The sequence below is a fragment of the Scyliorhinus torazame genome, chromosome 17, assembly GCF_047496885.1.
Source record: "Scyliorhinus torazame isolate Kashiwa2021f chromosome 17, sScyTor2.1, whole genome shotgun sequence".
Classification (NCBI taxonomy): domain Eukaryota; kingdom Metazoa; phylum Chordata; class Chondrichthyes; order Carcharhiniformes; family Scyliorhinidae; genus Scyliorhinus; species Scyliorhinus torazame.
This window is the reverse complement of record NC_092723.1, coordinates 65591794-65616714: the sequence shown is the minus strand read 5'-3', so window position 1 is coordinate 65616714 and position 24921 is coordinate 65591794. Positions and strand designations below refer to the sequence as shown.

General features: G+C 49.0%; 1 protein-coding gene across 1 annotated transcript in view; it reads left to right on the top strand.

The window, feature by feature from the left end:
* LOC140393920 (synaptotagmin-6-like) overlaps window positions 1–24691 on the top strand; it is a 760260-nt gene extending 735569 nt beyond the window's left edge. The window contains exons 5-8 of the mRNA XM_072480561.1: window positions 9296–9467; window positions 12324–12453; window positions 21238–21312; window positions 23086–24691. Coding sequence (XP_072336662.1) covers window positions 9296–9467; window positions 12324–12453; window positions 21238–21312; window positions 23086–23157 — 449 coding nt within the window. The 3' untranslated portion in view covers window positions 23158–24691. The remainder of the gene's footprint in view (window positions 1–9295; window positions 9468–12323; window positions 12454–21237; window positions 21313–23085) is intronic.
* The last annotated feature ends 230 nt before the right edge of the window (window positions 24692–24921 follow it).

Below are 24921 nucleotides of genomic sequence, written 5' to 3'. Positions count from 1 at the left end.
TGGAAAACCCGCCACGGGGGAGAGGGGGGGGGGGGTATTCCAGGAAACCCGGTCCATTGAACAATTAAAAATCAGTTCCAATAGTGGTTAGCACTATGGCTTCACAGCGCCAGGGTCCCAGGTTCGATTCCTGGCTTGGTTCACTGTCTGAGCGGAGTCTGCATGTTCTCCCCGTGTCTGCATGGGTTTCCTCCGGGTTCTCTAGTTTCCTCCCACAAGTCTCGAAAGACGTGCTTTTCGATGAATTGGACATTCTGAATTCTCCCTCCGTGTATCCGAACAGGCGCCGGAATGTGGCGACTAGGAGATTTTCACAGTAACTTTATTGCAGTGTTATTGTTGGCCTACTTGTGACAATAACGACTATTATTACAATTTACCCCACAATACCACTAGATCGTGATCTTTTGAAAGCAGCGCCTTCGCTCAAGTTTGTGAATTTTTATTAACCACAAGCAATCTGATTAATGTTGATTTACTAAACCTACGTAGGAGGATCGGTGAGCTTATCACAGGAAATCCGAGCTACAATGACAAAATCCTCTCTCCTTCCTTAAGCAGTGATTCCCAATGGGTTCACAAATATTTACCTTATGTACAAATTCTCTAAGTAGCCTTTCCTAATGTACACTATGCATCACTTGGTTGATGTAACATCTGCTCTCTCAGTCTCGTTCATTATTTACGAAAACCCTCACTCAGGAGAGCCGTGGTACTGCATACATAAAGCAGTGCTAACGTGCAATCCTTCGAAAGCATAATATTGCCATTAACATTCTGCGATAATTCTTTTCACTGATGTTGCCTGACACTTATTATCCATTGCTGGGAAAAGCAAAATGTTGAAAATGAGTTGAGGCGGTGCAGTGGGATTTTATTTTTCAACTGTAAGCCGAGACGGGATTGAAAGAAACGCGAGTTGATAAAACAGCGAAAGAAGAAATTAATCATTTATACAATGCCTTTGATGGCCTGAAGATCTAGAAACTTGGTTCACAACTAATGAAGGATTTTCTGGAGCCTAGTCACTGATATAATGTAGAGAAATGCAGCATCAGTTTACACATAGCAAGCACCAAACAAATGGTCATGGAATTAATGACCAAATCATCTGTTTTCTAATGATATAAAAACAGAAAATTATAGAAATGCTCAAGGACATCAGTGGAGAGAGAAGGTAATCATTTTCTCATTCCAAATTTTAATTGTTCCACCCATTGTTGGCTGTTCCTTCAGTTGCCCAGGTCCCATGCCCAGTATTCCCTCACTACTCTAGTGATGTCTGTATGCAATAATACATGATCAGGCTATGTTACGCTAGTACAGGCAACTGAACACTAGATGGCACACTATCAAGAGCTATTTAAAGGTTTTCCCGCTCTTTCCTAGTGAAGAATGTGTCTGGAGTGCAGAGAGCACAGAGCTAGAGAGAAGTAGTTAATAGATATCAGTATTTAACATTATACATAGATACATAGAAGATAGGAGCAGCAGGACGCCTTTTGGCCCTTCGAGCCTGCTCCGCCATTTATTAGGATCATGGCTGATCATCCAACTCAATAGCCTAATCCTGCTTTCTCCCCATAGCCTTTGATCCCATTTTCCTCAAGTGCTATATCCAGCCGCCTCTTGAATATATTCAAAGTTTTAGCATCAACTACTTCCTGTGGTAATGAATTCCACAAGCTCACCACTCTTTGGGTGAAGAAATGTCTCCTTATCTCTGTCCAAAATGGTTTACCCTGAATCCTCAGATTGTGACCCCTGGGGCGGGATTCTCAGACCCCCCGCTGGGTCGGGGAATCGCTGCGACCGGCGTGAATCGCGCCACGCCGCCCCAAAGTCTGGATGTGATTCTCTGCAGGGCGGAGAATCGGCGCGCGGTCGGTGCGGCGCCGGCCAGAGGCCGCTCTACGGGGCCCCCCGGTGATTCTCCACCCTGGATGGGCCAAGTGGCCGGAGCGAAAAACCCGAGTGGGGTTGCAGGTGAACCTGATAGTGAGTAGAGAAATTATCGAGGTTGGGAGCGGAAAGGGTTTGAATTATTTTTGACCAGTGTCCACCCAGCAGCCAACCAGATTGATGGCCTGGGTCAAGGGCAGGAGCAGTCGGTGGGGACAGGAAGCCGCAGCTGAACAGGGGGCCAAGGATGGAGGTAGAATTCCAAGCAGTAATTAAGGTTTGTTTGAGGGCTGGAGTTTTAAATGTGAGGTTTGGAGGGAGTTCCACCTGTCCCACAATGAGTGCTAAAGCCAATGATCTTCACAACTTAACCTGAGGGAGTCAGTGACTTTGCTTTGGATTTGCTGCATGAATGCAACAGAGTCTCCAACTGATCTACAGTTTAGTTCAAGTCACAATGTTGATGCAGTGATAAGACTGCAACTTTTGGATGTTATTTAGGCCCCTGTCAGGCGCAGCACATTGGCGCGGTAGTTAGTACTGTTGCCTCACGGCACCGAGAATCCGGGTTCAATCACGGCCCCGGGTAACTGTCCATGTGGAGTTCACACATTCTCCCCGTGTCTGACTGGGTCTCACCCCCACAACCCAATTATGTGCAGGGTAGGTGAATTGGCCACGCTAAATTGCCCCTTAATTGGAAAAATAGATTTGGGTACTCTAAATTTTAAAAAAAAATTTAAGCCTCCAACCTCATCGATCGTCTGATTTGGATTTAGAAAATAATTAAACACTAATTACCGAATTAGGTCAATTCACAGTGTTTTCAATTTTCCTTTATAGTGGAACATGTCTTTAATTTCATCTCTATTGTCAATGAGAACAGGCTTTCATCTGTTATTTTGGACACAAGATAGCCCATTCCTTCAATCGCACTTCCTCCAGTACTGTCAATGTATTTGCACCAGCTCTTCCTCGTGTTCTTGTTGAGTTTTGGTTTGGTCAGTGTTCTCGGGGATGACGGGGCGGGGGTGGCGGGGGGTTCAAGGTCAATATTTCAGTCTATGACATTTGACTTATGGGAGCTGATTGTGAGCCTGCACTAGCTGTGTGCGGGACCGGTGGCACGAGTGGAAAATCCGGTGAGAATCGTGAAACGTAATTCTCGCCGGAGGGATTGCATTTCCCGATTTTCTCCGCACCTCGCCGACGACATCGCAAACCTCATTTGAATAGATTTGCATAAGTTTCAATTTTATTTGCGGGTCCCCAGCATCAAATAATCATATCTCGCTGACGCAACGTCATATCGCCGAGGTTTACAACGGGTTCGGTCAGATGCGAAGCAGGTCGAGGGGATCCCTCCTGGGGTGCAGAGGTAACTATAATCCCTAGGGATGGCGAGGGACATTCCTGCACTGCCCCCAGGACACTGCCAATCTGGCACTGCCACCCTATGCCTGGACAGTGCCAAGGACAGGTGCTAGTGGGGGATGTGTTGATATGTGGTAGGGAGGAGCGCAGATACTGAGCATGGGGTGGGGGAGTATCGTCTATTCTTCCGCGATGTTGATGGGGGGCAGTGGGGGTGGAATGCTGGTGACGATGTCGGTGGGGGGGGGGAATGTCAGGATTGTCAGGGGGGCGGGGGAGAAAGCTGGCGAGAATTGTCAGGATGGGGGGGGGGGCATTAGGCTGCAGCGCTGATTGGGTTGCCGGCTCTATGAGACCCCACCCGCCAGAGTGAGGGCATAAACCACACCCACTCATTTTCTTTTCTCTGAGAGGATAATATTTTGAGCGGAAACTGGTTTGGGCGACTGGAGAGTTATAGGCCAGTTTTCAGTCTGAACCTGACGCGTTGCCAAATTCTGATAAGATTCTGCCCAGAGTGTCAATAGTTACAAAAAAAAACTTTCATTAAGCTCTTCAAACATAAGGCAGTCTCCAAGTAAAACAGGTGGGTAGCAGGAAAAAGTGGGAATCATTTTGGGGATGGGTATCGTGTAGAGTATCCTAGAGGAATTTAGGAGGAACTTCTTCACCCAAAGGGTTGTGAATCTATGGAATTCCTTGCCCAGTGAAGCAGTAGAGGCTCCTTCATTAAATGTTTTTAAGATAAAGATAGATAGTTTTTTGAAGAATAAAGGGATTAAGGGTTATGGTGTTCGGGCCGGAAAGTGGAGCTGAGTCCACAAAAGATCAGCCATGATCTCATTGAATGGCGGAGCAGGCTCGAGGGGCCAGATGGCCTACTCCTGCTCCTAGTTCTTATGTTCTTATGTTCTAAATCGAAGTAGGGGTCTCTGCTCTATGTGCCTGCTTTCAAAAATGTAATGAAAGTTGGTCAGCTTCACTGGTGCAGATTCGATGGGCCAAATGGCCTAATTCTGCACTGTAGCAATTTTATGATTCTAGACTGAGGGTGAAAGGCAGATTGAGTCTGATGAAAACAGTCAAGGAAGACAGAGGAACATAGAAAATGTTAGCAAGTCGGCAGAAATGTGGCAGATGGAAAACAATGCAGTTCAATGTGAGAAGAAAATATGTGGTCCGTATTAATAATGAGTCAGGCTTACATGGTGAGATGGTTAAATAGATTGGAGAGTCATAAAACCAGCTGGGAAACATTGCAATTAAACTAATAAATCATTAGAGATGACAGCAGTGAAATCTGTAATAACGGTTGGCACAAGGGAAGCGCCAGACTAGTGACAAAAATGTAGGAAATTTAGAAAGGCTTAGAAGATATTGCACCCAAGAGGAGACCCTGCTGGAGCTGGAGACCAAGAAGAAGAAGAGAAAGGAAACTCTATTTGTAGGCATAAAACCAGAGAGAAATGCTGGATCATCCCAGCAGATAATCCTGTGTCCTGATGGCTTTGATATGAGCAGTTCTCACATGTCCTTACTTTGCCCAAAGAACCTATTCACAAGGCCAGCCTGGTGATTTGATTCTCTGCATGCCCTTTCCACGAGGCAGAGCGTGCAAAATGGGAAAACTGGGGAGAAGATGAACGTTAATTGGTCTCTGATTTCCTGAAAAATTTCTGGAAAAAGCATCCCATCAAATTAAACTAATTAATCCCATGAACACGACAAAATGTGTACCGAAATTAAGTTTTTAGTTCAAGTGTAAGCAAACAGATGGTTTATCGAAATTAATATCTCAGTACCAGCAGCCTGTCTGTTTAACTGAGCACTCAAACAAAAGATTCTGTGGATGTTATAAACTAGGGTTCCAACTGGATTATGAAAACCAGTCGAAGACCTCTTTAATAAGAAAATTTAATTATAAGGAGTGACTAGTAAAATATATTCTTCACAACCTGAAAATGATTATGAGCGGGCCTCATGGAAATATGTAACATGACAATGTTACCTACCTTTGATTTTATCTTCAGCTTCTCCACCACTGAAACTCTTACGAATCATACTTCCATCAGTCTCAGACCTAACCTGCTCTGGTTTTCTCCTTGTGTTACCATTGTTACAATTGCCATGGAGGCTGATAACTTTTAAGAAGAGATTAATTTCCTAGTGACTGACAGAAAGCACCAAAAGGACAAGATTTCACATTTTAAACCTTTTACGGTAACAAACAAACTAAAATCAACATAGATCAAACATTAATTAATGAGTAATAATACACCAAACTAAAGAAAGGTAAGTTTTGCATTCACTAATGTATCCAAAATATGTCTGATAAAACACTTGAACACAATACCTGACTTCTGAGTGATATGTAGCTTTATAGGAACAGTTCCATAGTTAATCCCAGCTTGCAAGTGGAATTTCACTTCCCTGCCACACGAGGTCACAACTTTCAATGTCCTTTGACAATCATTCCACTCAGCCTGCGTTTTTCCCAGATATGATCATCTCCAGCATAGGACATCTTGGCATCTCCATTCCTGAATTCTTCAAGAGCCCCGCTTGTTCTGTTTCCTTTTTTTTAACAGAAACTGGCCTCTCAACATTATCCTGCCTGGTTGTTCCCACCAGAGTTCATTCTGTTTCCTTCAGCAATAGCTCCTTTGTTTCTGTGTCTCATACAACAGCTGACCTTCTTCCTGTGATGTTCTGTGAAGGGCTGTCAAAAATGCCAGCCCACTTCAACGGGTTTCTGTTTGAATTTCTCTCCCCAATAGCAACCAGATCACAGGGATATATCTCCAAGCTGAGGTTTATCCATAATTTTTATATTTACTTTGAGCTAAAGGTACATTTCAAGATATAACCGTGCTATAAAGTCCAGCCTTCATGACAATGTGTTAAGATTAGAGATACACAAGGCTTATGGTAGAATGTTTTACATATCCAATCGCTTTCCTCAGAACACATCATGAGTTGAGACTCCCAGTAAAGAGCTTTGCTTACCAAAAGCATAGATTAGACATACTGAATTGGATTGAATTTGCAGATCGGTATTTCCCATTCACTTCAACTTTGAACATCTAACCTTTAACCACAGCAGCAGTGGCCAGAGTGGTGGCACCGTGGCTGGCCCTGCTGTACAGAGGAGTGGGGGGGGGGGGGCAAAGCATAATAGAGCAATACTAACTGGGGATTTGATAGTCAGGGGCACACATGGGTGATTCTGTGTCGCGAAAGAGACTCCAGGATGGTATGTTGCCTCCCTGGTGCAAGGGTCATGGATGTCTCTCAGTGGGTGCAGGACATCCTGAAACGAGAGGGCAAACAGGTAGAAGGCATTGTCCGCATTGATACAAATGACATATGTAGGAAGAGGAGCAAGGTCCTACAAAGACATTACAGGGAGTTAGGTAGTAAGCTAAAAAGCAGGACCTCCAGTGCAGTCATTTCAGGATTATTCTCCCTGCCACAATTCTAGTGAGGGTAGGAGCAGAGAGATACTACAATTGAATACGTGGCTAAAGAGCTGGTGTAAGGGGGAGGGCTTCAGATATGTGGATCATTGGGATGTCTTCCAGGTAAGGTGGGACCGATACAAACAGGACGGGTTGCACCTAAACTTGTGAGGCACTGATATCCTGGCCGGGAGGTTTGCTAGTGAGGTTTGGGAGGGTTTAAACTAGCCTGGCCGGGGAGTGGGAACTGGCTCAGCAGGCCAGCAATTGTAGAGACTGTGGAAGAGCTTGAGATTAAGATAAATACAGCAAAGAGGGAGAGCAGGCAGAGGGAAGTTGCTGATCTCAGTAGGTCTGGAGTGCGTTTGCTTCAACGCAAGAAGTATAGCAGGTAAGATGCATGAACTTAGAGCTTGGATTAATGTGGGGAACTATGATACTGTTGCTATAACGAAGACTTGGTTAAAGGAGAGACAGGACTGGCAGCTTAACGTCCCGGAATATTGATGTTTTAGACGAGACAGAGGGGGTAGAAGAAAGTGTGGGGGAGTTGCATTGCTGATTAGGGAGCATATCACAGCTGTGATAAGGGAGGATATCTTGGAGGGATCCTGCAGTGAGGCATTGTGGGTAGAACCCACGAATAGGAAGGGTGTAATCACAATTTTGGGATTGGACTATAGGCCTCCCAATAATCAGCTGACGACATATATGTTGGGGAGGAACAGATTTGAAATCAGATTCTGGAAAGATGTGAAAATTGTAGGGTTGTTGTGATGGGTGATTCTAAATTCCCCCATATTGACTGGGACTCCCTTCGTGCCAGAGGTTCAGATGGAGAGCAATTTGTTAAGTATGTCCATGAGGGTTTTTTGAAACAATATGTTGATAGTCCAACCAGTGAGGGGGGCTTACTGAACCGAGTATGAGGGAATGAGCCTGGCCAGGTAACCAAAGTTTCAGTAGGGGAACATTTTGAGAATAGTGATCATAATTCCATAGGCAGGATTTTCCGGTCAAATCGCGCTTGGCTCAGTCGCCGCTGCAGGCGGGGGAGGGCCGATCCGCGGGCAGGGGAGACTTTGTCAGGGGCTGGGGCACTGTTGGGGCGTGGCCTGGGGCTCATGAGCCGGCCAAAGGGGGGGCACTATTTTGCAGGCCGGGTCCGCGTATGGCTGGCGCCATGTTGCATGGCGCGGCTGCTGCACAGACCCGGCAATTCTCTGGCCCTATCGGCAGCTAGAGCCGGTGTTCAATGCTGCTGGCATGCTAGCCCACAGCCAAACAGAGGATCAGTGGCCATTTTGCACCAAATGTTCGGGCATGAGGACATAGCCTCACAATCGGAGAATACAGCCTTAATTTCAAATAACCATGGATAAGGACAAGAGTGGTCCTCGAGTGAGGGTGCTAAATTGGCGGAAAGCAAACAATAACAGAATTGGGCAAGAGCTGGAGAATGTGGATTGGGACCGGCTGTTTGAGGGTAAATCCGCCCTTGATATGTGGGAGTCTTTTAGAGACCAGTTGATTAGAGTTCAGGACAGGCATATCCCTGCGAAAATGAAGGACAGAAATGGCAGGATTAGGGAACCATGGATGACAAAGGAAATTGTGAGACGAGTCAAAAAGAAAAAGGAAGCAAATATTATGGGCGGGATTCTCCGCTTCTGAGACTAAAGGCGGGATTCTCCGATCCCCAACGTCAGTCTCGTAGTTGGCGATCGGGCGGAGAACCCCTTTTGATGCCGAAATCGGGGGCAGCGCCTGTTTGACGCGGGTTTTATATGCTGCGCCCCCTCCTAAACGACATCATTGCGGCGCGCACCGCACGGTGCGATGGCCTCAGCGAGTCACCTGAAGGCCCTCCCCCGATGCTCCGCCCCCGATGGGCCAAGTTCACTATGGCGCAGTTCACTTCTGGTCTCAGCCATGCGGGAACCCGGAGTGGTGGCTGCAGACTGTGCCCAGCGCAGTTCCGCTGCGATAATGCCCGGGGGGCATTATCCATGTTTTACGGCGCGACAACTGCAGGTCGTGCGCATGCATGGTCACTGACCTGGCCATTCTCCAGCCGTTTATTTCGTGGAGGCCGGGCGTTTTACTTGGCGCAGCTGCTATAGCCCCTCACCAGTTGCAGCATCAGTGAGGGGGCGGCGCCGATTTTGTTCCACGTAAAATGCCACAGATCCTCCAGGACAGAATTTGTGGACATTCACGACAGCAAAACTGGTACCGAACCCGGAACGATTCAGTAACTGTTAAGGGGCTAGCACCGGCGCCACGTGGAACACAATCACCGTACGGAGTTCGCACACTCTCCCTGCTTATCAAAGCATTACCATTGTGCTACAATCGGAGCCAAATCAAACCCTGCAAATTATATTTGGACTCTTCATAACAGTGAAATGAAGGTGAATGACACTGAGTCATCTTTGTGCTTCACTGAGTTGTGAGAAGGAACAACAAAATTGCTGCCTCCTATTTGGGATTCTTTCGAAGTCAAGGCTATCCATTGACAATACATACATGTTATATAAAGCCTCTGCTTTATTTTCTAGATCCATATGTTAAGGTGTCTTTGCTGTGCGAAGGACGACGGTTAAAAAAGAAGAAAACAACCATAAAGAAAAACACATTAAATCCTTCTTACAATGAGGCAATTATCTTTGACATTCCTCCAGAAAACATGGACCAGGTCAGCTTGCTGATCTCAGTCATGGACTATGACCGGTGAGTACCAGAGTCCTTATTGCACTGACTGACTGACAAGACATGAGATTGCACTTCAGACCAATGCATTATCAGGGGAAATGCATCTGACACCAGATTGAAAGATTCCTGGTCTAAGCTCTTATTCTGCAATGTGTAGCATGAGTGAGACACTGGGATGTGGATAATAAATAAAGTGAATTATTATTTCGGGAATCCATTTCAGTCAAAGCAAAAAGCATTGTTAATCCTAGAGCCAATACTGGGCATTGCCAGTATTGCCAAGACAAAGCAGCCCGCTTGATTGCTACCCCTACCACAAACATTCGATCCCTTCACCTCCAATGAACAGTGGCAGCCGTGTGCACCATCTACAAGATGCACTGCACCAACTCTCCAAGGCACCTTAGGCAGCACCTTCCAAACCTATTACCATCTAGAAGGACAAGAGGGGCAGATACATGGGAACCCCACCACCTAGACGTTCCCCTCCAAGTCACTCACCATCCTGACTTGGAAGTATGTCTCCGTTCCTTCACTGTTGCTGGGTGAAAATACAGACACCACCTTCCTAACAGCACAGAGGGTGTACTTACATCATACGGACAGCAGCGGTTCAAGAAGGCAGCTCACCACCACCATGTTCATCATGGCAATTATGGATGGACAATAAATGCTGACCTAGCCAGCGACACCCACATTTCATAAATTAATTTTTTTTAAATTGTGCGCAACTTCATACCCTATATATTAAGTGGTTGAGGCAAATTCCGTTGCACCTTCTCTCTCCACCGCAGTGTCAAAGATTATTGTTGGCCTTCCTTTGACCAATCCCCTCTCACCTGATCGCCCCACTCTCTCCTGCTCTAATCCACTCTCTCTTCTGATTGTCCCCTCTAATCCAATTTCCTCTCCATCCTGATAAACCCCCAAACATCCTACACTCTCCCGATTGCTCCCCTTTACTGATCACTCTACTCTTGCCTGAATTCTTTCCCGTGCTCTCCCCATTTCTCCCCGGATCTCCCCCTCTCCTGATCACCCTCCCAATCAACTCCCTCTCTGATCACATCTTCTTTCTTGCAATTGCCTCTCCCTATTGCATTCCCCTCTCTTCCAGTTGCCGGCCTCCACTATCCCAGTAGCTCCACCTCCCTCCATCACTTCACTCTCCCAATCACCTTCCTCCCCTCCCATTTCTGACATGTTCTCTGATAGGCAATTAATACGATAGTGGTTAATGTTCATAGAATATTAAAATGCAGGAGTGGACCTATTAACCCACCTTGGCTATCCAGTCAGCCAACCCCACCCTCCCACTCTTTCCCCATAACCCTTTTTTGCTTTTCCTTTTTAAGCAATTATAAAATTCCTTTGTGAAAGTAAAAGGAACATTAAACCTGGGATACATCCAACTAAATGGCAGGTTATAAAAGAGGCAGCGATAGTTCACAGGAGATGCTGCCTACTGGTAGCAAGCAATTTGCAGCTGTAAAAGTCATTGGAGAAACGTATATTTTAATAATCATAGCCCTGGAAATCTCGGGCGAAATTCTCCCCCAACGGCGGGATGTACGCCGACTGGCGCCAAAGCCGGCGCCAATCAGACGGGCACCGCGCCGGCCCAAAGGTGCGGAAGGCTCCGCATCTTTGGTGGCCTAGCCCCAACATTGAGGGGCTAGGCCGACGCCGGAGGGATTTCCGCCCCGCCAGCTGGCGGAAATGGCGTTTGTTTCCCCGCCAGCTGGCGCGGAAATGCGGCCCATGCGCGGGAGCGTCAGCGGCCGCTGTCAGTTTCCCGGCGCATGCACGGGAGCATCAGCGGCCGCTGTCAGTTTCCCGCTCATGCTCAGTAGGGAGAGTCTCTTCCGCCTCCGCCATGGTGGAGGCCGTGGTGGAGGCGGAAGGGAAAGAGGGCCCCCACGGCACAGGCCCGCCCGCGGATCGGTGGGCCCCGATCGCGGGCCAGCCCACCGTGGGGGCACCCCCCGGGGTCAGATCGCCCCGCGCCCCCCCCCAGGACCCCGGAGCCCGCCCACGCCGCCTGGTCCCGCCGGTAAATACCAGGTTTGATTTACGTCGGCGGGACAGGCAATTCCTGGGTGGGACTTCGGCCCATCCGGGCCGGAGAATCCAGCGGGGGGTCCCGCCAACCGGCGCAGCCCGATTCCCGCCCCCGCCCAATCTCCGGGAGCGGAGACTTGGGCGGGGGCGGGATTCATGGCGGCCAACGGCCATTCTCCGACCCGGCGGGGGGTCAGAGAATGACGCCCCTGTTTTTCCCTTATTCACTCCTAGTTTAAAATTAATGGTGCATGAATTGCATACGGATTGCACACCCATTCCCATTGCCATAGAGATCAGCTCAATTCTTTGTATTTCTCCCCCACAAATTTTCCTCTTCTACATTTGAAAGTAAGCAGTCAGGTTGATTGCAGCTGTATGTGTATTGACTCCTCTGCGGTGCATAAGCTAAATGGTATTCTTTAAGTGAAACCAGATGGTGCATATTAACATTTACGGTCGATCCTTTGTCCATACACTTACTTTCCAGGTCCATTTACTGGGAAGTAACCAGAAATAGAAATTCTGGCTGACTTTAAACCTTGCAAGCTCAGGGGCAGGGAGGCCAATTGTAAGACCCTTACTTTATATCCTCTTGAGATCAGTGAACTCAATGCAGACTGGGGCTGGAGCCATGATTTCTACAGCCCAGGTTTACTTTGGAAAGCCAGTTAGATACTAAGCCATTTCAGGAGATTAGCTGGTTATTTCCTGGCATTGCTCAGGTTTGATCCATTTCTGCTACTGTGAATAATTGAGGTTGCACAAAGGAATTTTTGTTAATGAGAATTTTCTTCCCTCCATAATGGTTAGTGTTGGACATAATGAGATCATTGGAGTGTGTCGTGTGGGCATCAATGCTGAAGGCCTAGGGAGGGACCACTGGAATGAAATGTTGGCATACCCACGCAAGCCAATTGCACATTGGCACCCCTTGGTGGAGGTAAGAGAACTTCAGACTGCTCTGTGATGAATGTACAAAACATGCATGTCGATGATAGTATGTGACCAGAGTTATATCCTTTGTATACAGTCTTACAATTGAATACAAACAGGTTGTAAATATTGATTCCTGAAATAATGTAGCTGAAATGAAAAATCTTTATGTTAAATTTGAGGTCATATACTTAAATCATGTGTGTCTTAATGAGAGTTGTATCCAGAGGGGCTGAGTTCTGTGGGGGTTACAAAGTGATGTAGTACACACTGAGTGTAATAGGTGTATTGCTTATCTTTACCAGTTGAGTAGGAACCTGCCAGTTGAAAATGCAACAGGGTACACACTGGGCACTGCGCTCACTTTCCCAGACTGGCACTCAGGTGTTGAAGGTGAAAATTACCCCTGTCGGTTTTCCCAGCAGCTCCAACCTTCTATGAAGCCTGGATCCTTTCCATGTCTTCCATGCGGTTCCCATACTTTTTTCATTCTTTCACAGGATGTGGATGCTGCTGGTCGGGCCAGCTTTCCAATGCCCATAAATTGCCCTTGAGGAGGCGGTAGTAGCTGCCTTTTTGAACCATGTGGTGTGGGTACACCCACAGTGCTGCTCAAAAAGGACATCCAAGTTTTGACACATCAATAGTGAAGAAACAGCGATGAGGCTCCAAGTCAGGACGGCGTGCCTGTGTCAGGATGGTCTGGGAGGCTCTTTGCATGGGTTGTCTTCAGCTCCGATCAGGGTCCAACAGAAACCCACTGGCCAATGGGCATTCTTTTTCTCATCTAGCATCCAATCTCTCACTCCATCACAATTTTAATGATATTGCTGTTGTCAGCACTATACATTCAGCCTCCTTGCATTTCCAGGGCACCAGTCCTACACACAGGTCGCCATTATGTTAAAATTGAGGAAGTCCATCAACTCAGGCAGTCATCTTTTAATTCCCCAAACATCAAAACTATGGAGCTCCTTACCTCTTCCTCTTTACAGATCGGTATCATCCGACCGTTACTTGATTTTTTTTCTCATATTCTCTCCTATTTTATTTTCACCTTTGTTCGTATTATACCTTCCAGACCTGGAGCCTTAACCAATGTTCCTCAGTAAGAGTTATTACTGATGTGAACTGTGAAAGGCTAGACAGCATTGTTCTGCTCCGAAACATTAGCTCATTTATAGGGCACGATCCAATGCCACACTGCGCCTGAAAATCAGCTCGCTGCAGTGCAGCATGGCCGTCGAAAGCCAGGAGACACCGCTTCCGGGATCTACCCGACTTGCCACCCATACCGAGATCCAACGGGATCTCGTGAGACGTTGCGATGTGAATCCCGCCCACAATGGGCGGGATCACTTTTTGGCAAATCTGCATATTAGAGCGAGGCAGTAAGCCTCACTCTAATGTGCAGATTCCCCAGATACCTGAGGCTTTGGGATTCATAGCCATCACCTCAGAGACCTCGGGTGAGCGCCGTTCCCACAAATGGAGACCAGCTGGAACAGCACTCGTGGCGGTCTCCCAGGCTGAGGCCGCATTTATCTTCATTCCCTGTACTGATGAGCAAAACGTGCCATCCCCATAGGACCCCCCCCCCCCCACAATGCCCCAACGTACCTGTCAGGGAATCCTTAAGCCCCCCTCACCCCACCTCATAAGGGCTGGGGACCCCTGGGCCCAGTCCCTGTCTTGGGGAACCTGGCAACAGGAACTTGGCACTGCCAGCCTGGCACCGCCACTCATACACCTTGGCTGTATCCAGGTGGCAGTGTCAAGGTGCCTGAGTGCTAGTGGGAGTGCCAGGGTAGCACCCTGCCCAGAGCCCAAATATATGGGGGCCTCCTATGGCCTGGAGGACCCCATCAGCTGACATTATGCCTGGTCCACGTTCGTGTGGACCAGTGCCAAACGCGTACAAACTCCCAGTCAAGACCTCCCAGGCATGAAAGTTGATTCCTGGGCCTCAGGATAATTGGGCGCTGCTTATTTAATTATGTAAATCTGGATCATGCGGCATCGGAGAATTGCGCCCAAGGCCTGTAGAGGGCTCATCCTGAAGAATGGTCTTACTGGCCGAACTTGGGCGGCAAATTTAGTATTGTTCAGTGGAGCAGTCACTGGCAGCCCCATGATGCTCACTGCCTGTCCCAAATGAATACTTCAAGCATTGCAATTGGGGTCCTACAATGCGCGATAACCCTGATGGGGTTCCCTGGCAAATAACCCAAATGGCCATTGATTTTGGCAGGAACGGAAGATCCCGCTGACAGCCAATTGCGGGCTGCCTCTGCTGCCAGAAAACGTGTGGTCGGGGGCGGTTGGAAAATCCCGGCCTTTGTATGTGGCCGTGTTTTCGAATTTCATCACTCCAACGGTCTGGCTCTAATGTTTAAACTCCCAACCAGCAGAAATAGTGCCACCCTATCTAATCTGCCTGTTCTTCATAATACTGAGAAAACTTCTAAAAAATTTCACCTCAACCATCTAAATTCCTGGCAATGCCACCTTAGATTGTACAGCCTCACCTCGTAATTTGACATTTGGAATCCAAGTATCATTTCGGTAAAACTGTGCTGCATTCCCTCCAAGACTAAAATAACTTTCCTAAGTTGTGGTGCTCTAATACTCCAGATCTGATCTACCTCAGGCTTTGTATAGCTGATTGCTTCCCCCTTGCATTAGAATCTACCAGATATAAGGGCTAGCCATTCATTAACCTTCTTGATTATTTTTAATGCTTGCCCATCACATTTCAACAATCTATGTAAGTAAATCCCAAAGTCTCTTTGAGCCTCCAGTGCTTCTAGCTTTTCACCATTTAGAAAATAATCTGACTCATGTTTTGTAGTCCCAAAGTGGATAGTCTCCCACCTGCCAACACTCAAATCCATATGCCACTATTTATCCATTTACATATTAATAGATTTGATGCATGAACAATTGCACAAAGACTTGAGTTGGGTACAACTGAGGCTTTATTGCTCTAAGATGTATGGCCTCCCACAGCAGCTGGCGAAATGGCGGCAGCATGGAGGACACACATTTATACTCCGCCTACTGGGCGGAGCCAGCAGGCAGGGACGACCAACGTACCTGTAGTAAAGGTCCTACCATACATCACCTAATAGAGGTGCAACAGTGGTTTACCACATTCACCCCCTTTTAAAATTGAGTCCGACGGGGGGGGTTGGAGAACTATATACAATAAATGGTTTTCTTTTTACATTTACATTTACAAATTTTGATAGAGAGGGAAAAAAATGTCTTTTGAAGTCCAGTGGACCAGTTAGAGGTTTAACCGGTCTGGGACCTTGATGTGCCGCAGGGAGCGACGTAGTGGTGGCGGCGATGACGATGCTGGTCTGATGTTCGGTGACTCCGAGAGAGTGCCGAAATCCTCTTCATAATCGAGCGTGGGCAGGGGGAGGACGGATGGTCCCGGGGTGCTGCTGCTGGGAGCGCCGGGGGAGGGGAGGGTGGTGCCGGGCCAGCGGTGTGTGTGTGTGTGTGACCTGCTGGTGCTAGGTCCCTGAGGGAGACAGTATCCTGGCGGCCGTCGGGGTACGCCATGTATGCATACTGGGGGTTTGCATGGAGCAATGGCACCCTTTCCACCAACGGGTCCGCCTTGTGGAGTCGAACATGCCTACGGAGAAGGACGGGTCCTGGAGCTGCGAGCCAAGTCGGGAGCGACACCCCGGATGTGGACTTCCTGGGGAAGGCAAAGAGATGTTCATGGGGTGTGTTGTTAGTGGCGGTGCACAGTAGTGACCAAATGGAGTGGGGAGGACCTCCTGCCAGCGGGAGGCCGGGAGGTTCCTGGACCGTAGGGCCAGTTGGACGGCCCTCCATACCGTCCCATTCTCCCTCTCTATCTGTCCGTTTCCCCGGGTGTTGTAGCTTGTCGTTCTGCTGGAGGCGATACCCCTGCAGGAACTGACGCAGCTCATCACTCATGAAGGAGGATCCCCTGTTACTGTGGATGTAGGTGGGGAAACCGAACAGAGCGAAGATTGTGTTGAGGGCTTTGGTGACGGTGGCGGACATCATGTAGGGGCATGGGATGGCGAAGGGGAATCTGGAGTACTCATCTACCACACTGAGAAAATATGTGTTACGGTCGATGGAGGGGAGGGGCCCTTTGAAATCCACACTGAGGCGCTCAAAGGAGCAGGAGGCCTTCACCAGGCGCACACGGTCCGGCCGGTAGAAGTGCGGCTTGCACTCCGCACAGACCTGACAGACCCTGGTGATTGTCCATACTTCCTCGATGGAGTAGGGCAGATTGCGGGCCTGTATGAAATGGTACAACTGTGTGACTCCCAGGTGACAAAGACTGTCGTGCAGGGTCCGGAGTCGGTCAGCCTGTGCGCTGGCACATGTACCTCGGGATAGGGCGTCTGGGGCTCGTTGAGCTTACTGGGGTGATACAAAATCTCGTAATTGTAGGTGGAGAGCTCGTTTCTCCACCTCAAGATCTGGGGCTGGTTCAGCACATTGGGTTAAATCGATGGCTTTTAAAGCAGACCAAGGCAGGCCAGCAGCACGGTTCAATTCCCGTACCAGCCTCCCCGAACAGGTGCCGGATTGTGGCGACTAGGGGCTTTTCACAGTAACTTCATTTGAAGCCTACTTGTGACAATAAGCGATTTTCATTTCATTCTTGATCTTGCCCCACTGTGTGTTATTGAACATGAAGGATACCGACCGTTGGTCAGTGAGGAGAGTGAATCTCCTGCCGGCCAGTTAATGCCCCCAATGCCGCACAGCTTCAGTGATAGCTTGGGCCTCTTTTTCGACGGATGAGTGCCGAATTTCTGAGGCATGAAGGGTGTGGGAAAAGAATGCCACGGGTCTGCCTGCCTGATTGAGGGTAGCGGCTAGGGCGACGTCTGATGCGTCGCTCTCTACTGCGTGCATGCCGGCCTTGGCGATATCGGCTCTGATACGGGCAAAGGCCTGTTGTGCCTCAGCCGTCAGGGGAAAATGAGTGGACTGTATGAGTGGGCGGGCCTTGTCCGCATAGTTTGGGACCCACTGAGCGTAGTACGAAAGGAACCCCAGGCAGCGTTTGAGGGCCTTGGGGTAGTGGGGGAGGAAAATCTCCATGAGGGGGTGCGTGCGGTCGGGGTCGGGCCCCAGAATTCCGTTCTGGACCACATAGCCGAGGATGGCTAAGCGGGTCGTGCTAAACACGCATTTCTCCTTGTTGTAGGTGAGGTTTAAGAGAGTGGCGATGTGGAGAAATTTGGCAAGGTTAGCGTTGTGGTCCTGCTGATCATGGCCGCAGATGGTGACGTTGTCTAGGTACGGAAAGGTGGCCCGCAAACCGTACCGGTCGACCATTCGGTCCATCTCCCTTTGGAAGACCGAGACCCGTTGGTGACGCCGAAGGGAACCCTGAGAAAGTGATAGAGGCGACCCTCTGCCTCGAAGGTAGTTTATGGATGGTCCGATTTACGAATGGGGAGCTGGTGTTCGGCGGATTTGAGGTATACAGTTGAGAAGACCCAGTACTGTGCAACCTGATTGACCATATCAGATATGTGTGGGAGGGGGTACGCGTCGAGCTGCGTGTACCGATTGATGGTCTGGCTGTAGTCCACGACCATTCTGTGTTTCTCCCCAGTTTTAACTACTACCACTTGGGCTCTCCAGGGGCTGTTGCTGGCCTCGATGATGCCTTCCCGAAGCAGCCGCTGGACCTCAGACCTGATGAAGGTCCTGTCCTGTCTGTACCGTCTGCTCCTGGTGGTGACGTGTTTGCAATCCGAGATTAGATTTACGAAGAGGGAAGGCGGATCGACCTTTAGGGTCGCAAGGCCGCACACAGTGAGGAGTGGTAGGGGCCCGCCGAATTTCAGGGTTAGGCTCTGGAGGTTGCACTGGAAATCCAGGCCTAGCAGTATGGCAGGGCAGAGGTTAGGGAGGACGTAGATGAGGAGGCCGCTGAATTCTACGGCCTGGACCGTGAGTGTGACCGTACAGTATCCCTGGATCGCCACGGAATGGGATCCGGAGGCCAGGGAGATTCTTTGATTGGTGGGGTGTACCACGAGGGAGCAGCGCCTTACCGTATCCGGGTGGATGAAGCTCTTGGTGCTTCCGGGGTCCAGCAGGCAAGAGGTCACGTGTCCGTTGACTTTCACGCTGGTCGATGCGGTGGCCAGGTTGTGCGGATGAGACTGGTCGATGGTCACTGAGGCGAGTCATGGTCGGTCGTCGCTGGTGTAGGATAACGGGGAGCCCAGGGGGGCCCTGGTCCTGGAACGCTGGCAGTGCCCAAGTGCCGTGGGGGAGACAAGATGGCGGCGCCTGAATATCTCGAGGTGGACAAAATGGCGGCTGAAGATCTAGAGGAGTACAAAATGGCGGTGCCCATGGGTCGCACGTGATGCTCGGGGGGAAGATGGTGGCGCCCAATGGCCGCGCTTGGTCTGAGGGAGCGAAGATGGCGGCACCCACTGGCCGCGCGTGGTCTGAGGGGGAGAAGATGGCGGTGCCCACTGGCTGCGCGTGGTCTGAGGGGGAGAAGATGGCGGCGCCCACTGGCTGTGCGTAGTCCAGGGAGGCACCCATTGTCCGTAAACAAGGGGGGTGGGGGCGATAGCGGCGACTGCACGGGCCTAGCACACCGCGGTGAAGTGCCCCTTCTTGCCGCAAGTCTTACAAAGGGCAGCGCGGGCCAGGCAACGGTGGGGAGGGTGTTTCTGCTGGCCACAAAAATAGCATCGGGGACCCCCGGGGTTTGCTGTCTGGCGCGTGACGCAGGCATATTGGCTGGCTAAGGCCCCCGCTGGGGTGGCCGTCTGGGGGTGTAGGCCTGAACCTTGCGCGAGGCGACCATCATGGAGAGCGCTAGTTTCTTTGTCTCCGCTAGGTCGAGCGTGGCCCCTTCTAACAGTCGCTGGTGTATGAGGTCCGGCCCAATCCCTGTGACAAACGCAGAAGGAGGTTTGAATGTTCAGTGGCCGTAATGGCCTGACAGTCACAGTCCCGGAAGAGTGGGACTAGGGCCCGCCAAAAGTCTTCTATGCACTCACCAGGGAGTTGAGAGCGAGTGGCGAGTACGTGCCTGGCGAAGAGCGTGTTTGTCTTCTGAGCGTAATTCTCCTTGAGAAGCGTCATGGCTTCGGCGTAGTTTGGCAGGTCCTGGATTAGCATAAAGACGCTGGAGCTCAACCTTGAGTACAGGATCTGTATCTTCTGAGCCTCCGAGACAGGGGTGGATGCCGAGTTGATGTACGCCTCGAAGCAAGCTAGCCAGTGTTGAAAGTCCTTTTTGGCATCGCTTGAATGCGGCTCCAGCTGCAGGCGATCCGGTTTGATACGGAGGTCCATCTTTTGAAAATCATAGAGCAATAAATTGATGCACGATCAATTGCACAAAGACTTGAGTTGGGTACAACTGAGGCTTTATTGCTCTAAGATATGTGGCCTCCCACAGCAGCTGGCGAAATGGCTGCAGCATGGAGGACACACATATTTATACTCCACCTACTGGGCAGAGCCAGCAGGCAGGGACTACCAACGTACCTGTAGTACAGGTCCTACCATATATCACCTAATAGGGCATCACCTAATAGGGCAGCACGGTAGCATTGTGGATAGCACAATTGCTTCACAGCTCCAGGGTCCCAGGTTCGATTCCCAGCTTGGGTCACTGTCTGTGCGGAGTCTGCACATTCTCCCCGTGTGTGCGTTGGGTTTCCTCCGGGTGCTCCGGTTTACTCCCACAGTCCAAAAATGTGCGGGTTAGGTGGATTGGCCATGCTAAATTGCTCATAGTGTCCAAAATTGCCCTTAGTGTTGGGCGGGGTTACTGGGTTATGGGGATGGGGTGGAGGTGTGGACCTTGGGTAGGGTGCTCTTTCCAAGAGCCGGTGCAGACTGGATGGGCCGAATGGCCTCCTTCTACACTGTAAATTCTATGATTCTATGAGTAGAGGTGCAACAGTGGTTTACCACAAGATTAATCTTAGATTATCTCACTGTAATGTTGCACTTGCTTGTCAGTGGCCAGCGGTGGGATCCAATTGGCCAGTCCTCTTGCATTACATCACAAGATGTTAAAAGCGTTTAGTTCTTGGTGTTTTCCTATCTTCCTGCTGTATCCCTCGTGTGACACACGGGGGCATTCTCAGGCTGATTAACAATCTGAAAAACCATGATGCAAACACAGCTTTTGTGCTTGCAACCATTTTTACACCCCTCAATAGTCCAACGTAACACGATGGTCCAGCCACACCCATTGGACTTGAATATGTCAACCCTGAATTCAGATTCCAAACTCTGGTCTCTGTTTGTCAGACTGTCTGGAGCAGGGTTTGAACCCTGCACCTCCAGATTCAGATATGGAATGCTCCCATTCATCCACAGGCTCCGTCCAAAGTGTTTATTGAGGACAAATTATATGTGTCCTGCGGGAGCTGAATAGTATTGAGATGATGAATTGGATAACCAGCCCACATCTGCCACCACCCTCACATCTCCCCATCTCCCACTCCTCCCCTTTGCCTGTCTGACTGTGCTCAGAATTCCTCCCCTGATGGGGTGAAAAGTCAAAGGTTGAGGGGCAGAGTTGTTGCTGTTCTTTGAGATTGATCCTGGGTCATTTTCATCTTCAACTTAAAATGGATAGTGTGAAAGCCCCTCTATCATATGGAATAATTCAGATGCCAGAAATGGCGAGGTGAGGGGGGGAGAGGGGGGGGGGGGGGGTGATGTCAAGTGCAGGAAATGAGGAACTACATATCCTGAGGCTTTTAATGCTTCCCCTTTGTCTTAGGCTGTGGGTGAAGCCGCACTTGCGGGGGAAGGAAGCGGTTGTGAAGGGTATAGTGGTACCTCCTGCACGTTGCTGGTAAGTTGTGGGTGGTGTTCAGTACTGTGAGGGGAAGAGGGTGGGAAATGAGAGACATGCCGATGATAATGCGTTGTTGGACTGTCTTCCTGTACCTTGGCTGCCCCAGTGGAGTCATTGAACTTCTTCCGGCACTGAGTGAGCACACGGAGGTTTGTGTAGGTGACACTGACAGCCTCGACATCCTCCTTCCAATGTGCCTGGACGCTTGTTTTTCTCATTGGTCTCCTTCCCTCTGTTTTGAATATTTTCTCATAGAATTTCTATACACTGTTGAATGACTTAGGGATACTATTGTTTTGTTGAACTACCTGAAGAACTTGCTCCCAATTTTAACATTTTTGACCTGTTCCTTTTGAGCTGCTCCAGCTATTTAAATGCTGCAGTGTTGCTAGATTGCCAGGCCCACCAAAGTGGTGCTGGGGACCTGCTTTCCGAGTCTGGCTCAGCAAAGTTCAGCAGGGGCAGAGCAAGATCATGCCAGTGACCGAAAGTCCCACTCCACACCTCTGGCATGAACCCAGTGAATTAGAAAATCCATCTTAAATTTGGTGACATTGCTCCTTTACAAAGAAACTTTGCACCTGCAGTGGCATTATGCAAATAAGCCCCCTTATTAAATGCAAATTTGTAACTTAAAGCTGTTTAAAGAAACATTCCACTCCAAGAGGTGGCTAAGTGACAGACATCTTTGTACAGCGGCTGAAACATAACATTTGGCTCTCACCTGGTGGAGCATCATATTTTTTTCCTTTGCCACAGAAACAGGGTGAAGTAAATACCCTCATTCACAGCCAGCCACCATGAGAGATTTAAAGGAGGCCATATTTTTTTCATTGACAACTTGATTGTGGTTCCTGGTGCAAGAGTGTTATTCATGTAATGTAGATATATGCTAAATCGGACAAATAAGGAGAGTGTAAATCTTTGCTGATATCTGCTCATCACTGTCGTGAAAATGTGTTGTTTGGTCTTTGAGCACTTGACACACATTTTGAGTTCTTGAACTGTTTCTCCTTGGACGAGCTATAAATTCCTTCAGTAAAACATTTGGAAGACTGAAGCAACAATCTTCAGCTCCCTCCACAAATTATGGTCCTTCAGGATTGACTCCGTCCCTGACCGTGGTAGATTGTTTGCAACCTCAGAATCCTGCTCAACCCTAATCTGCGTTTTTGACCCATCTCCATCACAAAGACTACCTACTTCCAATTCCTTAATATTCCCTTCCTCAGACCACCCACTGCTGCAACTCACAAACATACCATTATCATAGAGACTAATTCACATTGCTGTCCTTGCCAGCCACCAGTCCCAATTTCCACAGGCTCAGGCTTTATCTCAACATTGCTGCCCCTTGCCTATCCTGTAGCAGTTCCTGCTTTCCCACCACCTCATCGTTATTGGGATTAAGGGCCAACAACGCCTCAAAATTAAAATTCTTGTTCTTGTCTTTAAGGCGTCGGGCCCGCCACTTCACGACTCTCGTCCAGTCCTGCGTCTGGCTTCCCAAACAGCATCTAATCTAATTTTGGCCTCATTCTTCTCCTCCAGGCTTCACTCTCTGTTGTGGCATCTCTAAACATTCCCACATTACTCTCCTCCTTTGAAATCTTTGGGAATGCTGTAAACAACCCCTCATACTCTCTCCATTGGCTCAGCCTCCATTTTCCATATGCCTTCCTTGAGATTATTTTTGGTGTTAAACTAATTATGCGAATACAAACTTGTTCATTAAGGAAGTGACACAAAGGTTTATCTTTTTCTTTTCAGTGGCAAGGCCGTACTGCCAGCTTCGACAGCCAAGGGTCCTGTCCATCTCCTAAACCTCCAGCAACACCTTGACGTCCAGTGCAGAGAGAGTCTGTGGATCCTTCAGTGTTCTGAACATAATGTAATGTCAGTAGTTCAGTTTCTTTCCTTACAGGAAAAAACACATTGTACTCTGCAAAATGGACACAAGTATCTTGGAAGTAGCTTGTTTTAAGCTTGTTGCTTGGATAGAAAGCAAATCCAAACATTGGGAGACTTTCAGATGTTGTGCAAGAAGGATACAGGATTATTATTGTGCAGCCATAGGTGTAAATAAGGGGAAGGCACAAGAGAACACTGTTCTGCACTAGGGAGAGAAGTGGAACCAAATGTTGTCGGTGATGTGTGAAATTTAAGTCCATCTGTAGCACAGCTTGAACCAATACATAGGTTTGAGTAACGTGCCTCAAAAATGATTCTGGTCTGTGTTAAAACTTGCATCACTTGTGTTTTTTTATCATGGAGTCAATATAGTTTCTCAGTTCCATAAATGACCAAACTATAGATTTATCATGGATTAAAACTCGCAATAGTTTGCAACCTCAGGCCATCAAAATACTAGTCAGGCAATTCCATTTTCAATGTTTTGATTGTATAGAAAGCATTATTGTTGTACAAAATAATTACTTTAATTTTTATTTGAATAAGCAAGCTTAAAAGGTGATGCGTTGCCATGTACTATGTCAAAGGAAGCAAAAGGATTCTTGATTTTGGATTACCAAATGCTTTCGGACTCCTGAAATGAATGAACAGTTGGGATCCTATAAGTTAACAAATCTAGCTGCAGGCCTGATATAACTGTTGAATCAGTTGATTGAGGAATGTTTCTTTAGGACTTTGTATGGTCCTCGACCTTGCTGACAACCTCCTCTCTTCAAACCCTAAACTTGAATACTCTACTCTATTTTATTGGTTGATCAGAATAGAGGAGTGTTTGCATTGTTTACGGAGAGGACTTGGCATCCGCCATCGGAAATAAGGACACATGTCCTAAAGCTGAAGTGCATTTCTCTCCCAGGCGAATGGTCTGGAAAATGCACAGATATTTATGTCCCGAACTCTATGATCTGAATCTGGCTCAAGCAAACTGGATTCAAAGTGCTCCTTCGGTATTGATTAAGAGCATTTTTAAAATCAGCTCTTTTGGAAAAAAAATACACCAATGTTAAGGTTAAGTGAAACTGGGAGTGGCTTCATAAATCTGCCCTTACATGGCATAGGTTCAAATCCGGGGCGAAATTCTCCCCCAACGGCGCGATGTCCGCCAACTGGCGCCAAACATGGCGCCAATCAGACAGGCATCGCGCCGGCCCAAAGGTGCGGAATGCTCCGCATCTTTGGCGGCCTAGCCCCAGCATTGAGGGGCTAGGCCGACGCCGGAGGGATTTCCGCCCCGCCAGCTGGCGGAAATGGCGTTTGTTGCCCCGCCAGCTGGCGCGGAAATGCGGCGCATGCGCGGGAGCGTCAGCGACCGCTGTCAGTTTCCCGGCGCATGCGCGGGAGCGTCAGCGGCCGCTGTCAGTTTCCCGCGCATGCGCAGTGGGGAGAGTCTCTCCCGCCTCCGCCATGGTGGAGGCCGTGGTAGAGGCGGAAGGGAAAGAGTGCCCCCACGGCACAGGCCCGCCCGCGGATCGGTGGGCCCCGATCGTGGGCCAGGCCACCGTGGGGGCACCCCCCGGGGTCAGATCGCCCCCCGCCCCCCCCCCCCCCAGGACCCCGGAGCCCGCCCACGCCGCCTGGTCCCGCCGGTAAATACCAGGTTTGATTTACGCCGGCTGGACAGGCAATTTCTGGGTG